This window comes from Protobothrops mucrosquamatus, unplaced genomic scaffold (assembly GCF_001527695.2).
Source record: "Protobothrops mucrosquamatus isolate PMUCROS unplaced genomic scaffold, P.Mucros_1.0 scaffold_11, whole genome shotgun sequence".
Classification (NCBI taxonomy): Eukaryota; Metazoa; Chordata; class Lepidosauria; order Squamata; family Viperidae; genus Protobothrops; species Protobothrops mucrosquamatus.
The window spans coordinates 911,538-929,530 of record NW_015386087.1 but is presented as its reverse complement, the minus strand read 5'-3'; the positions used below and the strand labels follow the sequence as shown (position 1 = coordinate 929,530).

Sequence of the window (17,993 nt, the reverse complement as noted above, 5' to 3'; positions counted from 1 at the left end):
GCCAAAGCAGTGTTTCAAGTACTCCATTAGAGTATTTGCAAGAACAAAATACTCTTTTTGGTCACCTTTCATTTTTCTCATTTTTAATTACAGGTTTCCTTATAAATGAAGAAACTATGCTTAGAGAGTTGATAAAATAGTCATAAAACCTTAGAAAAAGTTATGATGGCCAGATTTCATTGGATGAAACAAAAGAATGAGCAATCATAGAAAGGATTTGTTGCAATATTCTGTTGAATTTCCATAGCGTGCCTTAGCTATTGTAAATTTTCTATGCGCATTTGAAGCTTTTCTTATACAAGAGAAGAATATTTCAGCTGACTTTCGGAAGCAGGAAACTAGAGAAAAGGAAGCATGGAAAAATAGTAGGATGAATAATTGCTAGTTGCAGCTGCAAATAGACACTTGTTTAATGATACATTAGATGCATATGAATGTGTTTGTCCCCTTTTTTAGTCACCAGATGTTTGTATACATATTATACAAAGTGGAACAAGAGAAGAGGGCAGTGGTGATTAGAAAGCAAAAGAAACTGGTAGGGGCATGACTCTTTTATCTTGTGGTAAAATATAATGTCGAATTTCACTGCTATGGAGTGAACACATAGATCAGGGGTCCCCAACCAATGGTCCACGGCCTGGTACCAGGCTGCGGCCTATTGGCCACTGGGCCCCAGGAATAGCTGGCGAGCCCCGCCCCACTCACAGTAGCAAGAAACCCTGCATACAATCACAATCTAGGATATTTATAAATTGCTCAGCCAAATCATAAAATTATATTTTTTAAAAAGGCTTTTGATTGCAGATCTTGCAACTTCAGGTTGAGGCTCCCAAAGGATTAAATCATCTTTGTTTTCTTAACACAAGCAAAATATCTGTTCAATTATTGCTTTTATTGAAAAAACTAAATTATATAAATCTATCCTATACACTCATTGTCTTTATTCAGTCAAGCTTTTTGATTAAAGTCAATGGGTGTATGTAAGTGCAATAAACATACTGATATTTTCCAAAATTTTCCAAAATGAAAATTGCATTTATTTGGTCATAGAACTCTTAAGACTATCACCTCCATTATGCCACATTTTTAAAGTGCTTCATACTCAATTTATATTATTTTTTTATCAATTACTCAATACGTACAACAAAATAATTCAACAATTCAACAATGTATTTTATTTTTCCGCATTTTATCTGTGAAGTCCGGTTCTATTTGTGTTCAAGGACCTTCCAATTCTTTTGGGAGTTGTTTTCATTTCAGGAGCCTTAGAAGTCAGCATTTTGTCAATGAAATTGCTCTAAATATACTCAACTGTTGTTGAAAGCAGAATATCACCATATTATATTAGAAGGTCATTTTATATTTCAAGTGGCTTTTTCATAGACAGCTTGTACACAGGACAACAAAAGCTTCAAAAAACCTCAAAGAAAGGCAACACAGACCACAATTATGAAAACATACTTTTGAACTGTGATGGTAAACAAGGGCAAAAGACCAAAGAAAGAGATCAAACCATATTGTGGCTATCCATACAGCACATTAGATGACTTTATCTTCAGAAGATATATATGGAACAGTTAATAGACAGGACACCCTTCCAGGCTGACAACCCCATGAATGTTTGACATTTTGTTTAGTGAGATAGATTTGTCATTAATTTTCATATTCTTTAAACAGCCAAGGAACACATCCTGAATTGGAAGCCATGGTGTTTCCAAATTAACTGTAAAGACAAAGCATAAACATTGATTAAATATATAATAGACGAACAATTGGATATTGTTGAAAATAACAGTCTCTGAGAAATGTTAATATCTTTATTAACATATATTTGAATGAAATAGGCTGTTCTTATTTCCATTTAAAGCAAAATGTTAGTGATGCATAGCAGTGCTATTACCATTTCTTAAAATTTGCAATAATACATGTTAGAAGATATAGTCTGCTATAATATACATATAGGAGCCATTTCTCTGACTTAGTTTGGATAACATTGTGAAGAATTAATGAACAATGACAATGACGATGATGATGATGATGATGATGATGATGATGATAATAATAATAATAATAATAATAATAATAATAATAATAATAATAATAATAATAATAGTATAAAGAATGTGTGATACTAAATGTTTGAACATTTTCCAGAATAATTTTGTCATCTATTAATCAGTTGGAAGGTGACATTCAACAGCTTCTGGAAAGCTGTAAACTCTTCACTCATTCTTTGGTATATAAAGCCACATTATTCATTCTAATAACTAAAACATTATATTATTTTAGTTGATCTGAAGGGGGTTAATGCATATTTATACAGATAAGCACAAGGATGGGTTTCCTATGGCGAAGACAAGCATGATACGCATTTTGCTTCTTGTTTTTGCAAAGAGGACTCCATTAAGCTATATGTTCCACTCAAAGCTGATTTGTGAATATTTTCCAAACCTTGACATGTATAATTTCCAGTCTCCCCTGGTAACTAATATAAGAAGAAGATCCTCAACAGCAAAATGGTGGCTAAAATGATTTCTAATACAGTATGAAACAATTTCAGTGATAACATGGAAAGTCAGACTAATGGAATACCAGAATACCAGAGTTGGAAGGGACCCTGGAGGTCTTCTAGTCCAACCCCCTGCTCATGCAAGATACCCTATACCAGTGGTGGAGAACCTATGGCACGGGTGCCAGAGGCGGCACTCAGAGCCCTCTCTGTGGGCACGCACGCCATCGCCCCAGTCCTAGGCCTTCAGCTGGGTTTTATAAAACCTTTTCACTTTAGGCCTCCACCATGTGCAAAGAAAAAAAAAAGGTTCAATCAGTCAATTTGAACTTCTCGCGGGAAAAAAAAATCTTGCAAAGTTGGAATTGATTGATTGAACTTTTTAGTCCCACCCAGTCTGCCGTTACCACGGCAGCCACAATGGGCCACACCCACCCAGCACTCGACGATGCATAAGTGGGTTTTGGGTTGCAGTTTGGGCACTCAGTCTCTAAAAGGTTCGCCATCACAGCCCTATACCATTCTGAACAAATGGCTATCCAATCTCTTCTTGAAAACCTCTAGTGATGGAGCACCCACAACTTCTGGAGGCAATCTGTTCCACTGATTAATTGTTCTCAGTGTCAGGAAATTTCACCTTATCAGGTTTTTCTGGTATTTATTCTCCCAAATAATTTAAAGTGTCACCATCCAAAAGTAATCGAATATCCCAATATTTACAGTATAATCTTGAACCAGCACTTTAGGAAACTTATGGTACCTCTGTACATTGTTCCTTTCCCTACGTGTGCATACATGACAATAGCACTATAATTATATATGTCTCATTTAAAAATGTATGTAAGAGTTGCAAGAAATCCTGATCAATATTTAGAATGCATGGTTAGAGGGGACTGTAACCATTCTTCTGCTACACCTGTGCCCAAAAGATATTGTTCCCTGTGACAAACATTACTACAAGTTGCTTCAAATAAAGAAAAATAGACGCAATAAAATCTTGCTTCCTGATGCAAAATAGCTAGTTGAGAACAAGACCATATCTCAAAATGATAATAAAATTCCTGCTCTTGAGTTGTCTGGTTATTTCTGACCCTCAGTTCTTGCACATGTTTATTTTAAAAAAAAGATAATAAAATACATTCAGGCAATTAACAATGGATTTTGCTTTGATCATCAGAGAGATGAAAGTTCATAATGGATGAGACAGAAACTTAGCAGTTTTTAAATGAGTATTATCACAGTTACTTATTTTTCGTCCAAAACAAAGAAATCTCATACCTGGAACTCTTCCAAAATAGAGCGGCTGAGCATGGTTGGTAGAAAGCTTAGATGATAGTGCAGCAGTATAATTTCTGTTTGTGTCTACATCTAAGTAGATAATATTCTGCTTCTGAGAGACTATAAAAAAAACCAGATGAAAAAATCAGTTCCATATCCCACCCAAAACAGTAGATAGCTAGGTACCTACTTACCTACCTACCTACCTACCTACCTACCTAACTAACTAACTAACTAACTAACTAACTAACTAACTATAAATAAATGCTTTTCATTCAATTCTGTTTCTCAATGTATCTGAAAACAATTTGCTTTGTCACATTCTAAGTCAATCCCTTCAGTGATGGGCAAATGCAGTAATCATGAAATTAAGAGGAAAATTATGCTACACTTCATGAAATATGTCTCATATTTACATTTTCTACCTCCAACTTGCTCTTTCTCATTTATTTATTTTAAAAAATGTATATTGTAAGCCCACCTGCCTGTCCAACTCTACAACTACTCTTATGGAATTGGTTATATTTTTATCCTGCAAAACTCGAGTCTTGAACCTTTTGCAGAAAGAAGCTCATCAAGGAGAAATCTCAGGGATTTCTCCCTTCTCCCTTCTCTATTGCAAAATATTCCTTCCTCCAAAAGATAATTTTCAAAATAGAAAATAGAAGTTAGGCCAATATTATATTTAGATGACGTACAATGTCATTTGGTCTTTAATCACATACTTTTCTATTTTCATTTTTTCATAGTAATTTAAGTTACAACATTCATTTATTTCTCTATTATTTGACTGACAAAATATATCGGAAAACTATCGAGGATACATTATAAGGAAACAGCAAAAACAACTATATCAACTTTCATAAAACTTTGTTATGAATAGGCAAACCTCTAGTTGTCTTTAGGGATTACTTTGAAAGAGTTAAATTTGTCTCTCGGAAAAGAGCCTATACTTTTGTAAAGTTCTTTCACATTGACTTACACTTTGCCCTCTCCCTAAAGAGTGAATGAATGAAACTCCACCATACCTGCTACAGAATGCCACTGTCCATCGCACAGAGACTGCTGAGGTATGACTGACAGAGAAAACTCTCCAGCACCATTATTTCCAGAGGCAGTGAGCTGTGAAAAGGAGAAACCTTTTCAATTACTACCAACAATAAGAATACATTTAAATATAAAAATACACACAAGGAACACATCTTTGTCAGATTTTCTGAGCTTTACTAATATTATCAGTAGCTTTAGAAACAGACTGCTATTCTTCAGATTGCTATGCTTCAAGAAGGTTACCATCTCCTGAGAATTCCCCGAGAAAAGTTTTCTAAATTCTGTATTTCACTAACCTGGGATTTTTCAACTGGTTTTTCCTGGGTTGAGACTGCTAATTTTACTTGTCTCTGGTAACTTACAATAACACACATATAAGAGACTAAGCTAACTCGTACTGCCAATAACAGGGGGCAGTGATAGATTTTTTTATCAATCTCAGAAGCATTCACTCTTGAAGCATAAAACTCAACAATAATCTTTCAATATAATTCCATCCACATACTGTTTATAGAGCACCACTCTTCACCTGTCTTTTTTTTCGGTCACACCAGACATAATACTATTGTATGATTTGTGTACTGTGGCCCAATATCTCAGTTTGTAAAAGTAAAGAATATGAAAACCACACCTCCATAAAATTTCTATCTTTGGGGCTGATGGCTTTATCTGGAATGATGACTGCTTGTTGTAGGTATTCAAATAAAAGGACTGCTATGGAAGGCAAAGCTAATTACAAAATATTTGTTTCTCAAGGAGGCAAACTTTGAAGATTTTCTATGTCCTTTTGTCAAACTCCCAGGATACTTTTTACCGTTCCCTCTTTATTGTTTTCCAAATTCACCCTCTAATAAGGCCTAGGTTGCACCATTTCATTCTTTAAAGAATTCCTAAGGCCTGTGTAAAGCCAGAGGCATTCTAGGAAATAAAGTGATGGCGGGATTTCCTTTGTTCAATGCCAGCTTCCCAGCTTCCTTTTAAGTAATCAGATGAGGCAAAGGGTATAATAGGCACCCCAGCAATGTCCATTGATATGATCACAGCCAGGGCTTTTTTTCTCGGAGAAAAGGTGGCGGAACTCAAACCTGGCCACGCCCTCATCAAACCCTAGGACCGCCCCTTTAGAGAACAGGAATGCAAGTAAAATTTGGGAGGGGCTATTTCCGGTGCGGCCGGCCCGGAAAAAGGTGCCGGAACGCGGTTCCGCCGCGTTCCGGCTGAAAAAAAGCCCTGATCACAGCTATAAAAGATCCTCCAAAAGGAGATTCAATAACAAATGGTAGTGTACTTCAGGAATTCAAGACCAGAATAATTCCCTCCCTCTCAGTCCACAGCTCAATGTAACATTTAGATAAGGAAGAGAAAACAAGACAAAAATCATTCCTACCATGCCTCCTTCCATGTAAAGAGTTAAATAGTTTTCTTGACTGCTGCCCGCATGGATTAAAATGCCAGTGAAACTTCTTGGGCGGATGTTAAATGCAATCCTATATTCCATGCTTATTAAAAAAGTGTTTTCTGGAATTAAAAAGGGGGGAATAGTTTTGTTCAAAAGAAAATTAAAAGTATTACCCAGTTCCATACTGCTTTCCAGAAAAATTCTCTGAGTTGCTATTTAATAAAATAGAGAAGTGCTATGGATTCCTTTCTCTGTGCCCATGCACTATGCTCATGTGGTAGGATAACAACATACATACAGAATTTTAGATCAGAATAAATAACTCATCCTATTATACTCACCAATCATAATGTATCCCCCTTCGTTGAAAAATGAAACACCATTCTCCAAAATATTGTCCAAGCAAGGCAGGACACCATTATTTTGCTGGTAAGTATACATGTGTTTTCTCCCAACTTGAAAGTTTCTCAAGCAGCCCACAAAACTCTTCTCTGGAATATTCTGAAAATACATATACCCAATATAGATTGGAATAATAATATTATTACATACATTATATTACTACCATCACCCCATGTAGCCTACTGTATATGGTAAGGTACTAGCTGTCTAGCAAAATGAAGACAGTCCTTCTTAATGAAGAGCAAATTACTTCAGGTTGAGCAAGCCCTTGTTTAAGAACCTCCAGTGATTTGCTCAATAACATTATGAACACCACACATGAATAAAACATGCAAAAAATATTTCTGGAATATTCTTTGGATGAAAATCTGTAACTATGACATTGCTCTTTTTATTAGCCTAGCTTCCATTCTGATGCTACATAAGGTTTTGTGTGGCTATAAAGTACCTGAATGTGATTATTCAAAATTGGAATTGAGTTTATATATTATCATCTTCATTTCCCAGTGACAGTCAAGAAGGAAATATGACATGAGTATTATACTTTAGCTTTCCATTAATAACAAGGAATTGAAAGAGAAAAAGAAACATTTACTGCCTTGGCAATTATAGATAATCTGAGGTAAAAGTGTACATAACCATTTAAATTCATATTGTACAACTTCTCAATTTTTACCTGAATATTTAATGAAGGAACAGCTCCTAGATATATTGATGCATCAATCTGGGAATAAGGATAAGAAGATGGTAGGTTTCCTTCGCGAGTCTTCAAACCATCAATTATAAGGCGCATTTTCTTTTCATTAATGCTGAATACCACCTTTTCAGGAGAGAAACATAATCTTAAACCGATATCTTAAATGGTTATTAAGCAATACCTAATTGACCTTAGACTTAAAAAAACACATTTTAAAAATAAACGCAACAAACAAAAAAATAGCATGCTGTGGAATATTCACAGTGTACTGAAAGCAAAAACTATTAATACATTTATCTGTGTATTGGGTTTTGAGGCTACCTGATTTCAAAAAAGCTCTGGGAAGCTTACAATATTTAAAATACAAAACACAAGAAACATGGCTGCCCACACTGAACCACATCAGGAACATTTAAGAAACAGGGCACCCCAAATCCTCTAACACAGGGGTCCCCAACTCCCAGTCCGTGGACCAGCACCTGTCTGCGGCATGCCCGCAACCGGGCCACACAAACAAGCGAAGTCCCATCTGCGGGATGCGGGCAGTTTGCAAAACCACGCCCCCTCTGGTCCACGGAAAACCCTTTCTCCACGGCATCAGTCCCTGGTGCCCAAAAGATTGGGGGCTTCTGCTCTAACACCAGGCCTAGGAACAGAGCCAGGTCTTAAGAGACTTCCTTGGAGAGTGAGAGACATACATATCTCTAGGGTGGGCAGAGTTGCAACAGAGAACACATGTTCCTTTAGTCCCAACTAAAGGAAAGGACCAGGAGCATATCCACTCTGCCCCAGCATACTGGATAGGCAGAAGGAACTGGAGATAGAATAATGACTGGCAGCGTGGTTCCCACAGATACTTTTAAAGACAGTTTTAGAAGAGCGCTTGTACCTCAATGAAAACCAATCAATCAATCTCTAAATTTGCAACATAGACAGATTTTGATTAACCTATTTTTGAAAAAAAAAAGCCTAATTTTAATTATTTTTTTTAATAAAAAGATACTCATAACTACCGTAACTTTACAAGAAGAAATGTAATTGTGTCCAATAGTGAAAGCATTTCTGACTTCTGGTCTTGAGTGTCTAGACATGTGATACATTGATATACTCTAACAAAACAACTAATAGCTGTTTAGAAAAAGAAACACAAGCAACCCATCCTCACCGTATGCCACTGTCCATCATTGTATTTGGCTTTGCTCTTGATTTTTATTTTTTTTCCATCATAGGCAACTGCAAGGACATACCGTCCTTTTGAAAGATGAAGAGCAACATATCTGTTCCCCATCTGATCTCCCATGAAGAAGACCATTCCCCTAGACGATGATGTACGAACATCAACAGCAAAATGGGATCTTGAATATACAAACATATAAAAAATAAGAATCAGAGAAGGCAGAAAAAGAGAAAGCAAAGTGGAAATAGAATGTGTTTTACTTCTCATTGTTTTACTATTAATTCTCTGCTTCTATAGTTATCTGATTATTATTATTATTATTATTATTATTATTATTATTATTATTATTATTATTATTATTATTATTATTATTATTATTATTATTATTGTAAAAGATGGTTAGGGTTTGCTAAAAAATTATCCACTGAGATTCTTGGTTAAACAGACATTTTAACTGGCTGCAATCATAAAGTCAAAGCCACATTATCATAGAAATGATCAAATGCTATATATCTTTTTATATTACTTCTATTAAGCATAATTTGTTACATAAGGTAATCAGGAACACAAAACATGAGCTCACACAGCAACATGTAGACACATTGTGTATCACAATGAGACTAAATCTAGGACCTAGTTGCCAGCCGTCCCATATAAACATACACTCAAGTGTGTGTATAAGAGAGAGAGAAGAGAGAGAGAACATACACACATATGATCATGTATACATATATGTTATATATTCCAATGAATCAAAAGCTTGGACTTTATCTAAGGCTTAAATTTCAGGTACTGGTTTCTATTTGGAACAAAATAAAAATTAATCCCATTACCTGTCTGTTGATGTTTGGGATACTGTAAACAATAAATAAGTTCCTGGATTATTGCCAAAGTGGTAGGCTTCAGGGACAAATTTTAACCCAGCACGCGAAGGACAGTCATTCTTGTTCTGCTGTCTATTTGAATCTGTCAAATAGGCAATAGTTTTCCTTTTCTGGAAATAGAAATAATATATATATATATATATATATATTTAGAATTGACGATTCCAGGAATACAAGACAGAGGTTTATTAAGAGGGAAAATCATTTAGGATTATGTGTTTCTTATAATAATCATGAATTCACTTCTCCTTTAGGCAGGATGGGTAACAACTATTATTACTATTTGTATTACTTTACTTCTTAGTTCCTGTCACAGATCTTAAGACATTTTCACCTTTGAAAGAACAAGCTGTTCTCTGCAATACAAGTGGTGGAGGATGCTTCCCATCTCATTTAAATCAGTGCATAGATATAGAATACCTATTATATTGAATTATCTCTAGCTACTCTTCCATGAACTGCTAATGGAGATGCTCCCTTAATGTTCATAATTTGCTATTCATTATGGGACAATGCTGCAAAGAGCATTCTGAATATATGTGTCCTAATTGTGCAATTCTACCCCTATTAGCTGGTATTTAGGTTTACAAACTTTCACTATCAGCTGAAGATTTACTCCCTCTGAATTTTGCCTGAATTGTCACTGCTGCTGTTGTATTTTTTGACTGCTTGTAATTTTACATGGCCCTATTGTTTATTTTCTGTATTATTTTTCATGATAAAAATAGGTAGCAGAAAAATGAAAGCGTTTTCTTTAACTTCATTCCCAACCTTTGAAATCTTTGGATGGTGTGCATCTGGCAATTCTTTCAACAGCATTGGCTTTTGTCGTTCTGGAATCATACAGAACCCTAAAGACACATCTCTCTTAACAGAACCGGTTAAATTTTGAACCTGAGCAGGTAGTTCTGAACTAGTATGGAGATAAAAGAATAACGATACAGCATATTATTGTTTATATAAATTGGTTAAGAAAAAAACTTGCTGAAAGCAAAGCATGATGTGGATAAAGAAGGATGTAGGAATAACAAAAAAGGCTTATTTCAATATATTCAGAATAAAAGGAAAAGAATAAATGAACTAGCTGTTTATCTGAATAATATATTAGTGGCAAACTTGGAAAGGACCGTAGCTTGCATTTGAGAAAGGCATGGACAAAGTCCTGGACATTTTGAGTTTAAGTCTCCAGGACCAGAGTAGGACAAAGTATTTTTCTAAAATTAAATAAATATTTTTTTAAAAGAAGAAAAAAATCTATCTGGTCCTGGAGATTTAAACTCAAAGTAAATAGGTATAGACAAAAGATTAAGATATACTTAAAAATGTATTTGATGAGGCGATGCACTACAAATCACATGTATGTTGTACACGTTTTCCTGAATCACCTATCCTGGCAACTAGAAAACAGTAAGGAAAACAGAAGCAATATAAATGATAAAAAAATAAGGATGACTGACATTCTGCATAATATAGTCTTGTCTTCTTCCAATATGTTATGCTATTGTAAATTTGCTTGGTCATTAAAAACATCATAAAAATCTATATACCAGTAAAATTCTTGTGACTGTAATCTTTAACTGGTTGAAACAATACATCATAGGGCAAAACATTTTCAACCAAAGTACTTCAAAAGGGTTAAGTTACAGAATGCCAGGACTAATTATTCCCATTGGAGTGAAATTTTGGAAAGTTCTTGCTGTTTCAGTGTTGCTAGCTGCTACTGTATACCATCATTACCATAATCATCTGATCCTCATTTACAACATTCCCTAACATCTTCCCACAAGTCAATAGGGAAGCCTGGGAAACTTACAGGGAGAAAGGGTTCATGTGACTGCGGCTGATGGCGGCAACACGTTAGTGGATTTGGACTTGCAACTTCCTTTCTGGGAAGCTTGCAAGGAGAAAGTCAGTGGGAAACTTTGCAGGAAAGGTCACAAGTTGCTCCCACATCTATACAATCCCCATCGGTCCCTGCACTTTCAAATATATCTGAAAGAATGATCCAATGGATCGTGGATTGTTTTATATTTTCAAAAATCATGTTGGAAATTTCGTGCTTTGCTCTAGTAAATAGATCACTATGTATAGAATATAATTACATAATATATTTACCTTTCTATAAAGACATTGGACATACATCCTTCAAAGTTATTCCCACCCAGTTTTATTGGTTGATTCATTAATTTTCTTTCAGGTGTTACAACTGTTTTTGAGTTAGGCATATCATCAACTAATAACGTCAGCCTAGAAGGACAAAAAATGCATATAAGAGTGAAATTATCATGGCAAAACTATTATGATACTAAATAATTATTATTCACATATCATTTGAACATTCCCTTCCAGCAACTGTTACCAAAGTTCCTATTATATATCACATCACTATGTAATTTGGCTTAGAATCTGCCACCCTCCAAACAAAGTAATTTTGTATTTTATTATTAATAATGCTGTCATATTCAAGAATACCTCTGTGAAAAACAAATCATTCTCAGGATCCAGATCCATTGACTTATCATTTCTAATACAGTTTAAACATTCACAACCTTTATAACCAAGCATCAAATTAAACAATAAAATTATATTTTGACCAAAGCATTACTCAATACAATAATCATTTAAACATACATATCATCTTCTTTTATCACTGTTATGTAATGCATTGAACCAATTTCATATTTTTTGCTCGATTGGATTTCTTCATCAGCCAAGATTACAATTACATAGCCATTTCTTAGGAAAACAGTAAAATCAGCAAGCTAAAAGAAGGAAAAAGAAACAGACATTTTTTTTGAATATTGAGATTTTGGATTTTGTAGGAAAGCAACTTGACTGTATTTTAGAAGACAACAAAAGATAATTTATCTTTCTTACCTGTATTTTATAACTTAATAGCGTTCCATTAACTGCCAATGTGTGAAAACCAAATCCAACTTGGAAATTATCAGGAAATGGAAAATCTTTATCATTTAAGTCAAGAACTCCATTCTTGAAAAAGTTTGCAGTTCTCACCAGCTAAAAAATACAAGTAGATGATAAAACACTTTCTTTTTAAAACTAGTGAGTGATCTTTATTTTGCTTGCTTCTCTATTATTTATAATAAGATTAACAGATGTTTCATATTTTTAGAAATATTTAGAGATATTATGTTTAAATAATGAAGACGAATTGTGAATTAAAGAATTGTGAACATTATGGAGTAATACCAAGTAATAAAAGAAGTGGTGATTAACTTACCTTCCAATCCTCCGGGCATTTTCTGCTGACACCAAAACTTTCAGAGAAGCTTATAGAACGTTCAAATGAGGTTTTAATATTCATCATGCACCCACGAAATGGTGGTATGGATATATTAAACCTGCTTCCAAAAAATAAGTAAATAACAGCAATCAGCAAACCACAGCTTTAAAGTTGATATTATGCAAATCTCTTGTCTTTTGGGGTAGATAAACTACTCTCCACTATCAGAAAGAATTCCATAAACTATACAGGGAGAAAAGGGTTGCACTTTGATCTAGAGTTTGGTCTTGGCGCCAGGCTAGAAGACAGGAGACCCTGAGTTCTAGTCCTGCCTTAGTCATGAAAATCAGCTGGGTGATTTTGGGCTAATCACTGTTTCTCAGTCCAATTCACCTCACATGGTTGTTGTGGTAGGAAATAGGAAAAGGAAGAAGCATTAGGTATGTTAGCTGCCTTAAATTATTTATAAAAATGATAAAGGCGGGATAAAAATCTAATAAATAAATAAACTTTCCAATTGCTGTAAAGCCAGGGTAAGGAATTTACATCCTCTTTAATGTTATTTGAATTTTAATTCTAAGTGTCTGTGATGACTGCATTGTTGAGAGCAGAATTCACCATACAGGAGAAAACAAACAATTCTTATTCATCTCCAAATTATGTTTGTATGTTTCTCTTCAAAATATATATTTATTCAAAGAATAACGTATTTTTTAAATTATACATAGAAAATAGTATTTTTCTCACTATTATTTATAATTATACATGTTTATACCAAGTGCATTTTTTGTACAAAAAAAAGTATACTATGGGAAATTCTGGAATCCACATACATATTCTAAAACCGTAGTTTTAGAAACTATAGAAAATAGCAGCATCCCCGTGCTTACTTCTTTTGGAAAAAAAATGTTATGATTGTATATTATCCCCAGATCATTTGAATGGAAGCTCAATTTCCAGAAGGAAAAAGCTTTAGTTAAAAGTTTTTCATTCCAACTTAGAAGAAGGAAAGAATTATTTAGTCATCCAGCTGGATCTTCTTTCTGTTAACTTACATCAAGCATGAGGAACTTATAACCTATCAAGCCAAATGCACCTCAGTCATTATATACAGTAATGTTGCTTCTAGATGACTGACAATATCCATACCAAACATCAATACCAAACCCAAGAAAGGCAAAAGTCTCCAGCTAAACCACAATCCAGGTGCAAGAATGCATTCAGCATTGCCAAGGCCTAACATGCATCCTTACTACTCTGCACCAGTTCCTATCTTCAAGATGGGGCCACTTACCGTTCTCTTAGAGAGTTTGGAATTCCTCCCAAGTAATATGAATCAAAATGAAATGTATTCACGCTGGCATATAATCTAAGTTTGTCAATCCCAAAAATATATTGTTTGGGGGAAATGTGTAAAATAACCTGAAACAAATAAAACAATCAGATTTAAAGCCTTTTGTGTTATTTGTTATTTCATTATGATTTTAACATTTACATTTACAAGTAGTATCTTTATTATTTCCAATATTGTGCCTTTTATGTTTTTTTAGTTTGTAATAATTAATTAAAACAATGAACAGTCAATATTATAGGTAAGAAACAAAAATTAAGACAATACTAAAGTATAGTTAGTCAACAGGAAACAAAATCAACAAGAGGGGAGAAGAAACCCGAAGTTCTCTTTTAAAATAGACGTTTTTTAAAAAAAGCTACAACACAAACTTTGCCAGAAATATATATTAGTTTCCAGTTCTTTTCTAAAAGATAGAAAATGTTGATATGGCCCACAAGCACCAAGCATTTTCATTTCCCCCCCCCCCTTACTTTAAAATTTCAAACTTAAAAACGTTTCCTTTGAACAACACGGGACCCTCTGTATTATACCAATCTTTTCTGCTATTACCTTTTATTTTGATACCATCAAGTCCTAATGAGGATTTAACATTCTTTAAATCTCCAAGACAATATAACTGAATGTGGGAAAGATGTAAGATAGTGCAGACCCTTGATTAATATAGCAATAAAAGAATAAATGGATTTTTTGCTAAATAATGACCACAAAATGGAATTTGAAAAGAGATTTACTGATTTCCACAGATTATCTCATAACTGCTACCCCACTCCAGCTCTAAAACGACTCCCAACCCTCTTTCCCTGACAGGTATTCCTACGCTTGGGTTCTGAGACTATCCTTCAAAATCCCTTTCTCTATAAGTAATTCTCTCCTCCTGCTAAGAGGGAGTGCTCAGCATTGCTAACCTTTGACTGGCAGTTCCACTCCACAATCATTGCAGAGACTGAACATTACAGGCAGGGGATACATAAGCAGCTGGGGTAATATCTGCTGGCAGCAACTTAAATAAGATGCCTTTTTTTTCTCAGATCTGCATGAAAACATTCCGCTGCCTGAGGCAAACAAAAAGACAACACTCCTTGCCTTTTTATATTAAAAAAAGAGCAACTGGGCTAGTAGTTAACAGGGTGATGGTTCAACAACCCGAAAATGCTTTGTTTATTCAGGAGGAATAGGCAAAGGGTATTCCTGTTCTCCATCAACTGCTACCTGAGACATTTCTTCATTGCTGGCTGACTCTGTCCATTTCCTAATTTTTACATAAACACTCTGCTGAATATTAATCATGTTTAGCCTTTCCCAACCTAAATGCATATTTCAACTCCTGCAATTCTCTAGCCAGCACGGCCATTGCCAAGAAGCCTAGGTGTTGAAACCCTCCCATCTTCTGCATACCCAGAAGATAGTAAAGTTGGGCAAGACTGTCTTAGAGCCTTCTGACATCAACCTTTTGATAATATGGAAGCTCCCAAACATGTTAACCCAACCTCCTCCTGAGAACCTTTTGTCTGGAGGGGCAAAGCCAGAGTATGACAAATTTGGTGGTGGGACTGACACATAGCCCTAATCTCCTACATAATGTCCCCTTATGCTGACATATACATTTGGGAGCAATCTCACATATTTGTTTTAAGAATAAACTTTAACAATTTCCATATGTGTAGCTAAGGTTAATAAAATAGCTAGCACATTGCAAAGGGTCGTGTGTGAGCATTTTCATAATGATAACAAGCCTGAGATTCGTTTTGTGCAGAGAAACTTACCAGTTTTTCTGTTACGCTGCTCATGGTTCCATTTGTTATTTCTCTTGGAGGTTGTGAATCAACTTTGTATGTGAATATTGGGCGGTCATTTTCAATTCGCAAACTAATAAACTTGTCCTATAATCCAGAAATAATGTTTTATGCAAAATAATACAGAAATAGACATTAACTGAAGCAGGCATTTTTTCTTTTATTCTGAATAACATATAATATTTATATCTTTTCCTAATAGTCTGATTGTTTCAGCTTTCATTTTTTAAAGAAAAAATGCATTGTTCCTTCTTAGGTGGAGAAAGAGGGCTATCCTTTCCCCCAGATTTGCTGAATTACAACTTGAAACATTTTTGAGCAACAACTGGAGAGTATTGTTGGGAATAACTGACTGAAGCCAATGAAGACCAACATTTTCACATCCAACTATAAATCCAACTACAAATCCAACATCCAACTATTTTTCATTTTTATTCTATGAGAAAGCCATAATGCATCTTTCTGCTTTGTCATTTGGGCTGCTTGTTTCTATCACCAGATAACTAGAAGATCAGGAACCTGAAATAGGAATTTTATATATGCTCACGAATACAAGCAACAATAGCCCTACATTTGCTTGAGCATAGGCCAAGACTAGCAAAATATATGAACTAAAAGGGCAGAGGTTCTAGTAGGTGAATATTGCATTTTGCTTACTGCCATTCAAGTCCAACTACCATCCCTATGTCTTTCATTTTCTTCAATTGAGGCAGTAGCTCATGAAGCATCAGGGACTGGATCTGAGTGCTCAGTCTGATCTTTATAGCTACATTCAGAAACTACAATGATCAATTTTCCATTTATTTAGCCAAAAAAAAAAAAAAAAAGACTCGGCATAAAGTTGTGAGAAAGTTAAGGTTATGTTCCAAAAACTTCAATGCAGTTGGCATCATAAGGGCTTAGGAAGTATTACTAAGCTGATCTGCTTGACACAATGTTAAGATCTGAAAAATGAGATTCAGAAAATATTATGAAACCTAAGCCGCACATCTGTAACCTAAAGGAAAACATAAACTCTGCACTCCAGAGTTTATGGCTAAATAACTCTCCAGTTGATATTTGACTATTCCTAGCTTACTGAGAAAAACAATGAAAACAATTTATTGCAGTTAACAGATATCATGCAAATTACAGCTGAGAAAGTAAATTCTCAACATGCCCAGAATAACATTTCAATATCTGTACATCTATATTTAAAATATTTTAAAAACTATTCCCTATCTTTTGGGATTATGCTAGTTAATACAACTGTTTATGAGATGCCTTTACTATTGTTTAAATAAAATATTACTGAAGAGACCCTCGGGATGGGTGCAAAATGCAAACCAACAGTTCAGTTTTCCCACTCAGCTGGCCCCAACTCAGAAGACAACACCACCCACCAACAAACTCCATAGAGTGGAATGAATGAGGAATCTGGATAAGGTGGGATCACTCCTTTGCTGGACATTTTTGTAAGTTTTCATGAAAAATATTTAAGCAGCTATTCTTGTTTCTTTAAGTCTTAAACTATGAACAAAATAATTGGGTATTTTAAAATTTCCTCCAGATGCATTTAAGTTAAGGTAACATCATTCCTTAATAAGACAAAAAAAAGATTTAAATGAATTAAGATTAAGCTTCTTTCTTTGATGAAACTTAGGTTCTGGGTTGAAGAGTATAATGTACTACATAAATACATATACACACATACTACACAAATACATTCTGTACATACATACATATATAATAGATCTCTTGAGATGCACTTCCACCAAGTCTATTTCTTTATATCACAAAACTATCAAAATTGTTTATGAATAATTTTTCCAACAGTACAATACAGTGTATGTTGGAATCTGAAATGACTGGTTATTTGAATATGTGTTTCAAATTATTTTCAATTATAAGTTAATAGATACAAATTTGGGGTTAGTATTGACATATTTACATTGCTTCAGAAATATTTATTTGTATGGATCTTCCTTTCCCTGTGCTTAATTTCATTCTTTTTTCTTCTCTGCCACCTTCCAGTTTGCCTGGAAACGTTTACATGAATATTAATTACCTGATTTGCTGCAAAGAACACCAACCCGACATCTGAAGCAGTTTGAATGGTTTGTTCATATCTTATGGGTCCTGTGCCTGGAGAAGCCTTTATTTGTGCATAACCTATGCCTTCAAAGTAAAAGTCAGCAGATTGTTCTCTGTATCTGAAATAAAGAAA

At 34.6% G+C, this 17,993-nt stretch overlaps 1 protein-coding gene across 1 annotated transcript in view; it reads right to left on the bottom strand.

The window, feature by feature from the left end:
- Positions 1 to 1,339: 1,339 nt before the first annotated feature.
- Positions 1,340 to 17,993, bottom strand: part of LAMA3 (laminin subunit alpha 3) — a 104,249-nt gene continuing 87,595 nt past the window's right edge. Inside the window, 16 exon segments of the mRNA XM_029284954.1 lie at positions 1,340 to 1,723; positions 3,788 to 3,907; positions 4,816 to 4,909; positions 6,225 to 6,355; positions 6,578 to 6,737; positions 7,315 to 7,458; positions 8,501 to 8,690; positions 9,346 to 9,506; positions 10,168 to 10,309; positions 11,512 to 11,643; positions 12,028 to 12,158; positions 12,274 to 12,414; positions 12,638 to 12,758; positions 13,935 to 14,062; positions 15,758 to 15,874; positions 17,835 to 17,979. Coding sequence (XP_029140787.1) covers positions 1,578 to 1,723; positions 3,788 to 3,907; positions 4,816 to 4,909; positions 6,225 to 6,355; positions 6,578 to 6,737; positions 7,315 to 7,458; positions 8,501 to 8,690; positions 9,346 to 9,506; positions 10,168 to 10,309; positions 11,512 to 11,643; positions 12,028 to 12,158; positions 12,274 to 12,414; positions 12,638 to 12,758; positions 13,935 to 14,062; positions 15,758 to 15,874; positions 17,835 to 17,979 — 2,203 coding nt within the window. The 3' untranslated portion in view covers positions 1,340 to 1,577.